The sequence below is a fragment of the Canis aureus genome, chromosome 1 (assembly GCF_053574225.1).
Source record: "Canis aureus isolate CA01 chromosome 1, VMU_Caureus_v.1.0, whole genome shotgun sequence".
NCBI lineage: Eukaryota > Metazoa > Chordata > Mammalia > Carnivora > Canidae > Canis > Canis aureus.
In genome coordinates this window covers 14,613,766-14,629,251 of record NC_135611.1, presented here as the reverse complement: position 1 = coordinate 14,629,251, position 15,486 = coordinate 14,613,766, and the positions used below count along the sequence as shown (strand labels likewise).

Here is a 15,486-nt window from a genome sequence, read left to right as displayed (position 1 = left end):
ATGGGAACCAGAACTAGATTAAGTACAGTACTACAATTTCTTAGGATGAAAATGGACCATTGGCCAATGGTAACAGTATTTATGATTAGAATAAGCTTTCCATGAGTTCGTTACATTAGCTAAAGAAATATACCTCTAGAAGGCAGCTATCTGGGAGCTATAAGGTATATTTCTTAAAAAGTAAAAATTAGGGCAGCCCAGGTGGCTCAGCGGTTTAGTGCTGCCTTCAGCCCAGAGTGGGATCCTGGAGACCGGGAGACCCGGGATCGGGTCCCATGTCCGGCTCCCTGCATGGAGCCTGCTTCTCCATCTGTCTGTGTCTCTGCCTCTCTCTCTCTGTCTCTCTCTCTCTCTGTCTCTCATGAATAAATAAACAAAATCTTAAAAAAAAAAAAGCAAAAATTAAACAGGCTTGTAGGAAATCAGCGAAGGAACTAATGAATATAAAGAGGTGTAAACAGTCTATGTTTTAGGACTGAAATTTAACATGCTCTTTTTTTTTCATGCTCTTTGTTTTTTAATCTAATTAAAGAAAGGGTAAATTAAAATATTCTTTTCATTTCTATAACTAATTGTGTTAGGAGCTACTCAAGGCAACATGGATTAGCGTAGCTGACATTTATTTTAAATATATTACTTCTTTTCTGCTTTGCTTTCTTTCAGAGACAGAACTTTCAGCAACTACCTAGTTTCATATGTTACAGAAAACTTTATCCAAAGTTAGTCTCTATTGTTTGACTTCCTAGGAAAGTCATTCCCCTTGTTTTAATTTTGTCTCCTCCCATGTTACCTTGCATTTTGAATGTCTCACTTGTTGAATGTCTTTCTTTATAACCTATATGCTCTATATGAAGGCAAGAACAGTGTCTGTTTTATTCAATTGTTTACCACAGTGACTGGTGTAAACTATGTTTATAATTATTTGTTAAATTGATGTGACTATCTTATCTCTCATGGGAGGATTTGCATTCTCCCTCATTTAAAAAACGGAACTCTGTGCTGTTGATTGAATTGAGACGCAATAAAAATTAGTTTCATAAGGCCAAGGGGTAAGACTTCAAAAGAAAGATACAGAAAATCATTTCCAGGAATTTCAAGAATTAAGAGAAATATTTATTTTTATCCTGGTAGCTTCCTCCATTCCTCTTCAATGAAATTGTGTAGATAACCTAAGTGTGACTTTCCTTGCCCTTATCAATTTACTTCAGCGATAAGTTTCAGCGGATCTCTTTTTTTTCTCTTTTATAGATGTTTTAAATTTTTAAGTAATCTCTGTGCTCAAGTGGGACTCAAACCCTCGATGCTGGGATCAAGAATCCCATGCTCCACTGATTGACCAGCCAGGCACCCCTGATCTCTCTTTCTCTCTCTGTGGCGCCACCCCCCCCCCCCCCCCCCAAAAAAAAAGGTCAGTAACTGTATTGAAGGCAGGCTCTGGATAGTTGGCAGTTGACACGTTCTCACTCGTGAAAATCCAGATTTATAAAACAATCTGGGGGAATGGTATTTCAATTAGATCCATTAAATTCTTTAGAATAGGAAGCTATTCTAGTGTAGCCTACAATGTTATTTTCACTGATAAGAAAATGCAACTTTTCAGACCACAACGAAACATTTCAGCCGCAAACCCCATTTTCCCCCTTAATGCTCAAAGAAAGAACAAGGTAAGACCTAAGAGAGAATACACAGGACGAGCCAATCTCACATCCCACCACGTCTCTGGTCCATCGTTTCTTCTCCTTTGCACGGCTTCCATTGTCATTACGTTAACCCCAAACTTTTAAGGTCACTGGGGGAAAAAACAAGACCCGAGTCGTTTGCCCTTTTCCTTCCCACATATAGTTGTAGGAGAGGCTCGGCTCGGGGTTGCACCGCTTCCAGGAAGCGCTTTCACCAACTGTCCAGGTTGGAACTTCCCTAGCCTGGAAAAACTGAGGAAAGTAAGGTTGGCCATTTTCACCGCCGGTTATCCGGCGGGCTCGGGTGTGTTTTTGCATCTCCTACAAGGCGTGGAGGTGAGAACCCAAGAAAGCGGGAACTTCACACCGCGTAGAGTTCCTCAAAGCCCTCACTTTAAACCAGCAGGGAAAACGAAAGTCTTCAGGGGAGCGGGAACGGGCGGGCTGGGTACAGCTTAACCAACACCAACACTCCCAGATGCAGAGTTTAACAGCAGAGGGCACAATACCCAGTGGCCGGAGCCCGCGGCCGGCTGCAAGGAGGGGCAGAGAGGAAGGCACTCTGGGGCTTGTGGTTCGCCAAGTTTCCCTCCGCCGGGTTCGTTCCCGCGCTGGAACTACAACGCCCAGCGTGCACCGCGCGCCTCTCCGGGCTCTGCCCGCCCCTCTCCGAGGCTGGCGCAGGAACCTCCCGGGAAACGGCTCCCCCCTCGCCCCGCCCCCGTACGCACGCGTCACGTTTGTTTACCCTGAAGCCCCGCCTCCCCGTCGTCCTCGGGCTCTCTCCGCTCCTCCCGGGAATGCCGTCATGCTAATATGCATATTCATGAGGCCCCCGTGGAGCTCCCGCCCAGCCCGCCTCCCGCCTTCCCGCTCCAGGCGCCTGATTAATATTCAATGAGCCCAGCGACGCGGCTGGCTCGCCCCGGCGAGGCGGGGCCTGCGCTCCCGAGCCCGCGACCCGGGCGGGGAGGGCGTGTGCGGGGGGGCGGTGGCGGCGAGGCGGGCGGGCGGGCGCGCGGGATGGAACACCGAGGCACCGACGGAATGCTCCGAATTGCCACATAATCCCCTGGAACGGCCGCGCCGCACGCCATTGGCTTCTCCCTCGTCGCCGCGCCGCCGCCGCCGCCGTCTCCCACCTCGGGCTCGCCGCCTCGCTCTCGTGCCGCTGCCTCCGGAGCTGGGGGGGAAGCGCGAAGCCCCACTGCAATGGAGCCCGCCGCCGCGGCTACGGCGCAGCGACTCCCAGAGACCAGCAGGGAGGACCGAGCTCCGGCTCCGGCTCCGGCCCCGGCTCCGGCGGCGGCGGCGGCGGCGGCGGCGGCGGCGGCCGGGGGCGGCCGGAGCCCGGAGCCCGCGCTGCCCCTGGCGGCCCCGGCCGGCGGGGCGCGGGAAGAGGCCCCCGGCGAGGCGCTGCCGGGCCGGGCGGGAGGCGCTGGGCGGCGGCGGCGGCGCGGCGCGCCCCAGCCCACCGCCGGCGGGGCTGCCCCGGGGCCGGGGGCCGGCGGCGGCGCTAACTCCCTCCTGCTGCGGAGAGGGCGGCTGAAAAGGAATCTGTCCGCGGCCGCCGCCGCCTCGTCGTCCTCCTCGTCGTCGTCGTCGTCGTCGTCCTCGTCCTCGGCCGCCGCCGCCTCGCACTGCCCCGGCGCCGCCGGCCTCTCGGCGCCCTGCTCGGCCTCGGCGTCGCTGTGCACCCGGAGCCTGGACAGGAAGACGCTGCTCCTGAAGCACCGGCAGATGCTGCAGCTGCAGCCGTCGGACCGGGACTGGGTGAGGCAGCAGCTCCAGCGGGGCTGCGTGCACGTCTTCGACCGCCACCTGGCCTCCACCTACCTGCGCCCGGTGCTGTGCACGCTGGACACCACGGCCGGCGAGGTGGCCGCCCGCCTCCTGCAGGTGGGCCACAAGGGCGGCGGCGTGGTGAGGGTGCCGGGCAGGGCCCCGGGCCCCGCGCCCCCGCCCCCGCGCCCGCCCGGGAGCTGCGCGCCCGCCGCCGTCGGGGACCCGCCGCGCGCGCCCCCCGCGGACCTGCCGCTGCCCCGCGGCCCCGGCGGGCGGACGCGCCGCGCCTCCCGCGCCAGCCCCGCGCCGTCGGACTCCAGCCCCGGGGAGCCGGGCGCCCGGCGGGCCCTGGACGGCGCGGCGGCGGGCGCGGCCTCCGACACCGAGAGCTTCAGCCTGAGCCCCAGCGCCGAGAGCGTGTCGGACCGGCTGGACCCCTACAGCAGCGGCAGCGGCTCCTCGTCGTCGTGCGAGGAGCTGGAGGGTGACCCGGCCCCGGCCCCGGCCCCGGCCCCCGCCCGGCCCGGCCGCTGCGCGCAGCCCCGGCCGCCCTCCCCGACGGCCTCCCCGCCGCCGCTGCAGCCGAAAGGCCCGCGGGGCGTCGACGGCCCGGGAGGGGCCGCCCGCGACCGGCCTCGGGAGGAGAAGGCGGCGGCAGCCGCGGCCCCGGGCCGCCCCCCGAGCGCGCCGGAGAAGGCGCCGCCGCCGCCCACCCTGTACGTGCAGCTCCACGGGGAGGCCACCCGGCGCCTGGAGGCCGACGAGAAGCCGTTGCAGATCCAGAATGACTACCTCTTCCAGCTGGGGTTTGGGGAGTTGTGGAGGGTGCAGGAGGAGGGCATGGACTCGGAGGTCGGCTGCCTCATCCGCTTCTACGCAGGTAAGGCGGTCACCTGCCTCTGGCGCGTGCGGTGGGAGCCCCCGGGGCCTCGAGGGCGGGTGCCCTGGGCCGGCTGCCCGCCCCACCGAGAGTCCGTGCGAGTCCTCGGGAGCCCGTGTGACTTCTCCGCAGCGTCCCCGCGCCCTGCGTGTGACACGAAGCGGGGCGCGGGCCGGCGGCCTCGGGGGCCCGAGGTGGGAAGCGCTGCGGGAAGAGGCGGCACCACCGCCCGCAAACCCAGGTCGCGGCAGGACGTGGAACCAGGGGCCTTCCCTCGGGCCTCTCCTCCTGGGCATGTCGGGTTTGAGGCAGGTTGGGATTTCAGGGGAACCGTCTGGTGCACAGAGAGGGAGATGACCAACAAACGTGCCCTAGGTCGTTCTTTGTACATTTGTCCACCGTTGGCCATTCTTGCCCCCCCCCCCCCCCCAGCTCCTTTCTCGTCACCTGGTGCCCTCGCTCAGCTCTCTTGTCTTGCTTATTTGCTCCCTGAGTCCTCGCTAACAGACCCTTCTTAGTGATACTCCCCCCCCTCCCCCCGGAGCTTTTTTGCTTTATTTCAGTTTCATCTACAAGTGTGATTCTTGCATCAAAAGTGATGTCGCCTATTTCTTTTCCTCATTTCTTGCTGCCAGCCTCTCCCTCTCGATTCTGACCGTGGATGGCAGTGTGACTTGGCAGTAGGGATCACAATAAGACTTGAAGTGGTTATCATCTCTTGAGATGGTATCTAAAATCCTCCTCATTCTTTTTTTTTTTTCGGTTCCAGATGAACACTTTAAAAATTTTTCTATTTTCTCCCCAGCTTTTTGAGATATTAGATCTAATTCTTAAACTAAGGGTGACTGATGTTTCTCTCTTGATTAAAGAATCGGAGGGTACTAAATTAATGAGCTATATACATCCTGGTTGATACATTGAAGCCTTATATTTGTTTGCATCTTTTTCCTCCTCTAGTTTAAACAATTATGCTCTTAATTATAAGAAGTTTTATTTAAAATAGAGTTAGCATGACAAAATTAAATCAGGAGACTTAAATCTTCCTCAGCGTTACTATTTCAGTTTGTAGGTGCTGCTGGAAAGATAATCCTACTTGTAACTTTGTTAATCTGTTGTTATACTTTCTAATTTAATGTTTTTGGTCCAACTTGTGTCTTAGTGGCAGTTTAGTCAGTTTGAATGAAGAAATCTTTACTGGCACATTGAAATATGCAAGACCAGTAGGATTCTTGGTGAGATGTCCTTTTAAGTTTCATTGAAGTTTTTCTATAATTCAAGTGGATTTCTGACGGATTTTTGCCTTATAAAGAAAGCCATATCGTAATACAATAGCATTTGCAGTTATCTGCAGATAATATCTCAATTGGATGACACAGCTTTAAAAGTTTATGACCTAGAAAATCGGTGATTTTTTTTTTTTTTTTTAATGTAGGAGCAACAATTATATCTTTTTCTCCTGGAGCTGATGAGAGTATTTTACAAAAGCATTAAACGGTAATCACAGTTGGAATGAGGATAATAATGTGAGAATGATAAATGCCCTTATAACCAAACCGATTGCACTGAATGAAATATATATAAAGCAAGGGATATGTAAAATAAACAGTATTGAACATATTTTATATAGATAGAGCTCTGCATCTCTTATTTCCGCATGTTTTCCATCATGATAAATGCCCATAGGAAAAGGTTCTGGGTGTCCTCTTCATGAAATTTAAATCTTTGATTCCCTTGATTGCCTCTTCAAGTGTGTCTAAAGTATTCTAAGTGAATGATACACAGTGGTCTTGTTTTGTTTTAAACTTATCAATAGAAAAGTGACAGATTTTCTGGTTGAATCTTAAATTTCTGGTGTGGTCATTTTATTCTTTTTGTTTTGCTCTTTATGAAAAGCTGTAATTGTTATTTTCTGAACTTCATCTCTGTATGCACAGCATAAGTATATATATACCTCTGTGTATACACTTGTAAAAATAACTAATAAAATGGGGATGTCACAAACAGTATCCAACCTGTTATTGAATGTGAAGCCATTGTAATGTGTCCTAGAAGGAAGATGCTTGATTGTTATAGAGATGGCTAGTTGTGTATTTTGGTTTTTACACAGAATTGAGCCTATTTTAATCCCAAGGTAATAAGCAAAATGTCTGTTGTTCATTTGCCACAGAACAAAATTCAGTATATAGTGAGTCCAATTGAACTTTTGCAAGAAAGTAGTTATTGACGAACAAAAGGGCCTTTTTATAAGGTGGTCTTATTATGGGAACACTGTCAGGACTTCACACGCACTGAGGGCTTGTACCTCACTGGTGGAGATTCCTAGAAATTACCCTTGCAGTGGAATGTAGGACACCCAATGGGACTGTTATATTTTGGTAGTAATTCTTTCCCTTAGGAAAAAGAGAATTAAGGTTTATTTTAGAGGAAACCCTTCAAGATGGTGTTGTATGCCACATTTGTTTTTATAATTTTACATATAACTGAAATTTCTTGAGCGTGTCTTTTTGTTTATATGTGTAGTTGGAGTTAAGGATAGATTAGGAAGCTGCCTTTGAAGCCTTTTGAATACTTTCCTGTATTTAAATTGAGCTCATTATCTGCTGTCTATCTAGTTATCTAATCAGCTGCTTTTTTTTCTTTTCTTTTTTTTTTTTTGAGAAGTTCTTGTCCAGGGAACTTTCATTCTTTTGAAGGTCACCTTTCAATAGAATTTTAGTATTTATAACTTGATTCAAGTTATTATTAAAAGGTTTTGAAAGGCATTTGCAGCCTTTGAATATTTAAATACTTATTTGGGTAAAGTAAAATGAAAATCTTTAATGAACTGTAAGGTGTTGGATGAAAGTGCTATCTAATTACAGAGTTGTTAATGAAAACTTAGTTTGAAGATTATTAATGTGTCTTTCAAGCATTTTTTTAGCTGATTTAAAATATGACAAAATTTACATGTCTATATGAGGCTACTGGTCTTAGGTATTTTAAGTACTTTAACATTTAATTTCCTTTTAAAACAAACCATCTTAAATTCTAATTGGAAGAGTAATTTTAGGTAAAAAAATTTTTAAAAATTTATGTTGCTTGAAATAAGTTATGGACTTCAAAACAATGAGTTTTGCGTTTTGGACTCTTTGGGGAGTCTAAGTCATTGACCAAGGGCAGTATTAAACGATATATTTTTTGACTCTTGTATCACCTTTTAGATTTAGTGGTCTAGCCACTTAAGTTCAAATTGTAATAGTGGGAAAGGATGTTGATGGAATGGAGAGCACACCCACTGTGCCTACTGAATCTTGGACAAGATATTTTTATGTGACTTCTTTGGATTGCTCAGGAGAACAATCTCCTAACCCCTCTCATATTTCTTCTTTTTTTCTCTTTAGGGAATGATCAAACCTTACATGGTTTCCTACATGGAAACCGAGAAGGGGTGGTTCAGCATTAAGCTGTAATATTGACCAGCAGGCTCTTATTACTATAATTACAGCAGTATTGAGTAACGTGGTATGAACATGTGACACCAGTGTGTGCTTGAGCAGTCTTTTCAATGTTAAGAACAAAGGGTTTGACTTTATTTTTGTTGTTTTATATTTGTTGTTCTTGATGTAAAGTGCATGCTGTCTTCTTCATAACTGTGGTTTGAGAACATCTATTAATATGTTGGGTTTTATTATCTTCAAAAATTTTAAAGGGCTTTCACATAAATTATCTCATTTGTCCTTTCAAAAACATTATTAGGGAGGAGTCAGTGTCAATCCTCTTTTCAGATGGAGAAACATGCACAGAGAGGTTTGCCTCTTGCTTGTGGTTTTTCAGTCCTTGGCAGAGCTGAGAATAGAGAGCTGGGATGTTCTGTTTTGCAATTCATATCACTTTCCATGAATCGATGCTGAATTTCATTTACACTTGATTCTTTCACTTGGTTAGAAGCATTCAGAAAATACGCTATTTTTGTTGTTAATGAGGTGATATTATCCTCCAGTCTAAAGCAGTATTCCTTGTGAAATGTTGATGGCCCTAATTTTTATCATGCTGTTTTTAAAAACCTAAGGTACCAAGACTGGCAAATAAATAGGCAGTACAGAAAGAGTACTAAAGTGTTGTAAATAGTCTGGTTGCAATAGTCATACTTGCATTTAAGTTGTTAGGAAATGAAGTTTACTTAATGACTATTTTTTTAATTCGACCATGCCTCATTTGTTAAACTGTAAATCTTCATTGGGTATAGAGAATTAACACTTCATCTGAAAAGTGAATAACTTTTCAGGGGGGAAGGTGTGGTAATTTGGTGCCTTTAAAACATAGCCTTACTTGTAAAGTATTGAAAATCTACATCAGAAAAGGTTTGCTTAAGTCCTATTTTACAGTGGAATTGTTGGTACATTAGCGATAGTGCTTTATTGGTGTTACTATGCTATTGTTACAATTATTTTTATAATTCGTACAGTATATGGAGCTGGAGAGTAAGCTATTCTCCCTGAATTTCATAGTTGTTTCTAAGATGTGTGTCTTTTGTGCTCAGTGAAATAATTACAGGGAGAGGAGATGTATAAGTTAGTTTTAAAGTTTTTGCGTTAAAAGTTTTTTTTTTTTTTTTTTTAAGGTTGTTAAATCCACCACCTTAACTGATTGGTTATCCAAAGGTCATTATTAGTTTTTAAAGTGTACAATGTTTTTGTTATTTCTTACTCTCTTTTTTTTTAAAGCCCTGAATTTGATTTATTGGTAACATAACATTCATTGACATTCTTTATGATCCAAGCCTAGTGTAATACTTGGCATTTTAGTTTAAACATTTGTTGAATTGAATTTGTGGAATTTTGTTAAGCAGCTGGTGGTGTATGCCCTGATTCTTCAGCCTTCCATCCTGTTTGGGTCCCCAAGGGATGTGTTAAACACACATATACACAGAGGCATTTCTTATGGCAGGAGATTTTAGATGTGCCACATACTATTAATATCTTCTGTTTCACGTGAGTGAAGCTCTGTGTGGATTTTGAGAGAGCAGTTCTCTCTTAAACTTTTCTTAGAGTTAACAGGTGTTCTTTTCCCTTCTTTTCAAAGGATCTCCCACCTCAACTTTGAGATGCATTTAATGAGACATCTGTCAAATGAGGCATCTTAGATTTAATGATTTTGTTATGTGCCTGGCTTGAACGCAGTTCAGTCTATTTGGACAGGAGAAGGGTTTAATTGTTGTACTGTGAAAGTCAGGAGATCCTGAAGCCACTCAGTAGAAAAGCTTTTCCTTTAAAAAAGATGCCTGATATTTTGAAAAAGAGAGGAAGTTATCGAAATGTCTGGGAAAATGAAGCCTTAAAAAAAAAAAAAATCCCTACCTTCTAAAACCTACTCTACCTCTTTAATCCCAGGCATCTGGTGTAACACTGGTAATGAGAGGTTTTGAATCTGGTCTCACGTCCGTCCCTGTGCTTCTAGGGCAAGCCTTTCTTTATACTTACCTTCGGTTTTCTAAAGATAGCATAATTAAAACAAAACAAAAAAAATGGCCATGTGGATTCTTTAGACATATTAGGTATTTATAACCTAAGTCTGTGTGACTGGTTGTATTTGGATTTGTATGAAACTTCAACTCTAGGCTTTGGGAAATTTTGATAAATTTGAAACTCAGGGATCTGGAAAGAATAGACTTCCATGATATTTTTTTATTAAAAAACATTAGGATATTTGGTTAACTGTGAAATAGCAACTTTTCCAAGTTGTGTGATAGTGTACTTTAGAATCAAGCATAGTGATTACTGCATTACTGAAGTATAATTACACTTTGATGTAGAGGTGGAATGGTTTTGTTAAATATTTCGTATAATTAAGAGGTATACTGGTATACCTCTTAGTATGTTTATTTTTTTTTATTTTTTATTTTTTTAAGATTTTATTTATTTATTCATGATAGTCACAGAGGAGAGAGAGAGAGAGAGGCAGAGACACAGGCAGAGGGAGAAGCAGGCTCCATGCACCGGGAGCCCGACGTGGGATTCGATCCCGGGTCTCCAGGATCGCGCCCTGGGCCAAAGGCAGGCGCCAAACCGCTGCGCCACCCAGGGATCCCGTCTTAGTATGTTTAATGAAACAGAGCATAACCTTTCCAGATCTCTAAGTTCTTGTTGAAATAATTGTTTTCCTGTTGTATTTTTACATTTGAGGTTGCTTCAATACATTGTAAAACATATATTCTGATAAAATGTCTTGTTCAGGTACAAGTCCGGTAGTTTTCTGAATTTGGAACCTAGCAGTTCTATAAGAAAAGGAGAGGAAAAGTCTGTTTGTAGGTTGTACACATTTTATCAGTTTGTAAATGTCAATATTTTATCAAAAAACAATATGCAGAATTTTTGATATATACTTTCCCAAATGAAGCCTGCTAAAATTGGTCTCATTTCCAGTTATGTGAAAGCATTCAGTTGAAGACTGAACAGAATTAGAAATAATTTTGTCTTACCCCGTTTTAATAAGGAGTGAAAAATCTAATTAGAAATTTGAGGTTTGAGAGGATTTGAATTGGTTGATTTTTCTTTTTAGTTTTTTTCCCCCCTTCATTCATTTCAAACAGGAAGAGTTTTATTTCTCCTATTATGTTTATTTCTAGCTATTTCTACTGATGCTTACATCTGGTGGAAAAGAGGTTAGAGAATGAATCTTACGATATAATTGCCTTATATGCTAGAATATTTGGGCTTTATTTTCAACTATGAGGCATGTTTTTAAATACAGTGGAAGTATGATCTCTACTTGTTTTCCTTGCCTATTCAATAATTTTCTGGATTTTACAATCAGTTCACTCCTAACACATGGTCCAGGATGTGAAATTTCATGCACGGAACGACTTTATTTTTTTACCTTGTCAGTTATGAGAAATTTTTTCCTAAGGAGTTCTTTTTTCTCATCCATATATTTTGAGAACTTGCCTGGCTGTGTCTTAGTCCGGAGTGGGTGCTACATTATGGTTCTTGAGTTTGGCTAATGTGTCCTGGGATCAGGTGGAAGTAACCTTGATTAGTGTTTGTTTGTTTGTTTTTTCAAAAATAACTTTGGGGGCAAAATTCCATGGTTTTATCTAACACTCTGAGAAAAAAATGGCGTGTAGTTTAAGGAAAGTAATCTGAAAGTTTGGAAACTTGGCATGACTTTGGGCATTCATTTTAACCTGTCCTGAGTATTGCTTTCCTAGCCAGTAAAATGAAGAGCTTGGAGTGGAATAAGTCTAAGACCTCTTTCAGCTCTTAACATACTGGGGTTCCTTTGGAGAACCTTTCCTTCCCATTAGAAAGACTAAAAGTTGTAGTTGTTTTAGTTAAGTTCTATAAGACCTGTCTCTGGATTAAAAGAGTCAAATCCCCTGCATCTTCTCAGCGAGAAAGGAATGGACTTGAACCTCTTATATGCAAGATAGCCTGAGATGGACAACCAGAGTAGACCCCCCTTTTTGGTATAGATTTGGACTGATGACACCATAGGTGATGTTTGGTTCCCTCCCTCCCTGCCAGCCCTGCTTCTCAACGTAGACTCAGTGTGCTAGAGTTGAATTTAAAGAAATATATCCTTTTTAAAGAGTTCTTCCTTGGGATCCCTGGGTGGTGCAGTGGTTTGGCGCCTGCCTTTGGCCCAGGGCACGATCCTGGAGACCCGGGATCGAGTCCCACGTCGGGCTCCCGGTGCATGGAGCCTGCTTCTCCCTCTGCCTGTGTCTCTGCCTCTCTCTCTCTCTCTCTCTCTGTGTGACTATCATAAATAAATAAAAATTAAAAAAAAAAAATTCTTCCTTAAGTTGACTATAAAATCCTTTCATCGTTTAGTTTATCAAGTTTACTGTAATAGTAACTCTGTATTCGAGGTATTCAAACATGCAAAATTTACTAGTTTGTTAGTTTTAATTCTTGGTGAGCTGTGTGCCTGTCTCCTTGAGCTTCGAGTCTCAGGAGAAAAAGCCATTTAAAAGAAAATGAAAGTTTTGTATTGTTGATTTGATTAAATGATAGAATTTAGGCTCCCATAGAGATCCTAACATCTGTATTTTTATAGATGAGGAAAGCAAGACCACAGAGGTTAAGTATGTGGTCCAAGATCATTGATCAAGTCAGACTCCAGATTAGGAGTAGCACCCATGGTTTGGATTATCTGTCCCTTGTTTTTGTTTTTTGTTTTGTTTTGTTTTCTTACCACTCTATGAATTACAAACTTATCTTTGGATCCTCCTTATATTTAGTATTCAAAATGAAAGTTAAAAAAAATGGAGTGTATACTTCACAGATTTGGTGGTTTCTCTGTGACTTCAAGGTATTTCTAGTTTCATTTCGTTCTAATCAGTGCTTTTGAGAGGTTGCATATCTCTTTGACAGATATAAAGGGGGCTTCTAATGGAACAGCTGGATATCTTAATTGCATAGAAGGAAATTATTATTATTATTTTTGCATAGAGGGAAATTAGATTTCATCAACGATGTTACTCTTTGGGGGATTTAATATGGAACTTTAAAGTTGACAGACAGGTGGCTGAGCGTAGTCACAGTACTAGAAAATGAGAAAACCAATGGTGATTGGTCTAGCACTTTGAAGTTGAAATTGTTAGAATGGAAAGGTGGTAGAAATCATAGACTTTTAACAATTATTTGGGAGAAAAATTTAAGAATAGATTTTGAAAATAATTCCCATTCCAACATGTTCATTAAAAAGATTCAGTATCACATCCTTAAAAAAAATTAAAGATGTTTTCTCACAATGAGATGCACATAGCTTATTCAGGCACACAGACAAAGTTCCCCTTTTGTGTAATATAAAAAAATCAAAACAACTGGCTTCAGTAATCTTTGGGCTTTTGTTGTTTGTTTTCTTTGGAAGTCTTTATCACGAAATCTGCTACTGTTTTGAATATCTTGGAGAGGGAGAGAGAGAACGAAATTCCTGGTCCTGTTAGCAAAAAGACAGTTTGTGAATATTTTTAGGAGTGTGAGAGAGATTCCCTTCTATATTAGGCTCTATTTTAATTTAATCATTTACCTTAAGCGAAAGTTTTAGCTTTCCTTATAGGGAAGTTAATCTATTGAGTCAATTAATTCCTCAAAGATGACTGTTCATTTTTAATATGAGGAAGGGAACTTTTTAAAGTGCAGAAGTATGAAAGGGTAAAAATACATTGCATCTGACATGTAGGATATGTACTCCAGATGCTGAAACACAGGAGAAATTTTTCTTGATGGTCTTTTGGAGAGATGGTATGGCTGGGGGCAGCTGACATTCAGTTGTGTGTAATAAGGATCTCTCCTTATGGGAAGAAGTAAACACTACTATAATTGAAGGACACTTTTTCTCTTGTGTGCACCCCATACATGCGTTCTCCATGGAGTGTTGAGGAAGGATGTTAATGGAAGGTGGTGGTCCTATTTATGGGTGGAAGGGATAGGTGGAGTGTGGTAAGTAGTCTTGGGAGAAAAAGAAATCTTGATTTAAAAAAAATTTGCAGTTCTAATTACATGGAACTTTTTTTAAAAAAGCATCTTAATTGGTAACATATTAATATTGTGACGGCCTATTCTCATATCCTGTGCTCATTTTTTGTTTGATATTTGCCTTCTTCCTATGGGTTTATAGATTTGTTTTAGGAATATATTTAGGGAAACTAGCTTTATTTTGTAAGTCACTAATATTTTCTTTATCCATTACACTTTTATGTCAGTCTTTTCCTTTAAATATTCAGGGTTCTGTGTCATGCTTAGGAAAGACTCCCTATCCCAGGATTAAAAAGTGAAATTTCCTGTATTTTCCTGTGGTATCTTATAGTTTTATTTTCTATGCTGAAAATTTTAATATGTTGTTTAAGAAAGATAGGAGGTGGGAAAGAACAAATTGTGTCAATGCTTTTTATTGGATAATTGAGTTATTTCTTCACTGATTTAAAATGCCACTTTTCCTCAGTCTGTCATTTTTTTTTTTCTTAACTGATGGAGATTAAAATCTATGCTATAGAACAGTAGAGGTTTAATAGCTATTTTGAATTTGTTCAGGAAAACAGGGAGAAAGGGAAGGATCCTTATCTGATTTCTACCACATTTCTTTTTTACTCCCTAATTTCTCAGTAGCTTTCAGGATGGCAACTCATGTGCTTTTGGAATATGGATGTGTCAGGATTCTCCTTTCCTATGGATACTTTGTCATCCTGAAGTAGTTAGGGTGGGAGTGGGGTTAGCTGGAGTGTAAAATGCTGATATGTATATGTATATATATATATTGCATTAGGCAGAATTCACCTGCTTATTTATGCTGAGGAGATTCCTTTTTTCTCCTTTTAAAGAATTTCTGGGACTACTTTGGAGGTCACTGTGAAGCACACATGATTTATCTTTTGAATATAGAAAAATGAAGACTAATATGCCTATCAAAATCAGTAACAACTGCCAGTGGTGCTTTGAAATTTTCTTTAGTTGACCTGAGAAGGGGTTTCTGTGTGTAGCTGTGAATTGAGATGACAAGGATATAATGCAAAATAACTCTGAGATAGCTGAAAATTGTGTAATGGGACCAGTGTTCTAAATGGTACTTAGGGTGCTTTAGTGCTATAGGTAAATGAACTCCCAGAAAAAATGAAATAGTTTTATTGGGGGTAAGGGATAGTAGAGTCATAGATGTCAAACCTAGAAAAGTCAAGTTAGAACATCTGCCACCTTTAGTAAGTGGGCTTTCATGGTCTGGTGACCAATTCTTAGTTATGTGACCACAAGACAAAAATTGTACACTGTTGCATTTCATGGCCTTCCTCTTTGGTGGAAAACTGAGATTCTCTTCTGTAGGTGTTTAGTTGTATTACCTAAATTCCAAATTATCGTGGATGGAATAGATTCTAGGCTTGAATCCATTAACACTTAAGGGGAAAGTCTCCAGACCCATTGCCCTAAAATACTAAATGAAATAAAGATGCAGTTGCCAAACTTACTTAGGTGTTTACAAGTAACGTTTCTTTTCCTCCACAATGACGACCTGTATGGCATTTTTATTAACTTGAAGAAATAAGTGCAAAAACTCCTTATATATAATGTTCAAGAAATTTGAGTAATATTTTGTTATTTAGCAAACTTTTATATCATCCTTATTACATGCTAGGCAGTGTTTTATGTGCTATATATATAATGTGGA

At 42.7% G+C, this 15,486-nt stretch overlaps 1 protein-coding gene across 1 annotated transcript in view; it reads left to right on the top strand.

Annotated features, from left to right (window-relative positions):
- The first annotated feature begins 2,687 nt into the window (after positions 1-2,687).
- Positions 2,688-15,486, top strand: part of PHLPP1 (PH domain and leucine rich repeat protein phosphatase 1) — a 206,754-nt gene continuing 193,955 nt past the window's right edge. Inside the window, exon 1 of the mRNA XM_077891039.1 lies at positions 2,688-4,344. Within this exon, the coding sequence (XP_077747165.1) occupies positions 2,892-4,344 (1,453 nt within the window). The 5' untranslated portion in view covers positions 2,688-2,891. The remainder of the gene's footprint in view (positions 4,345-15,486) is intronic.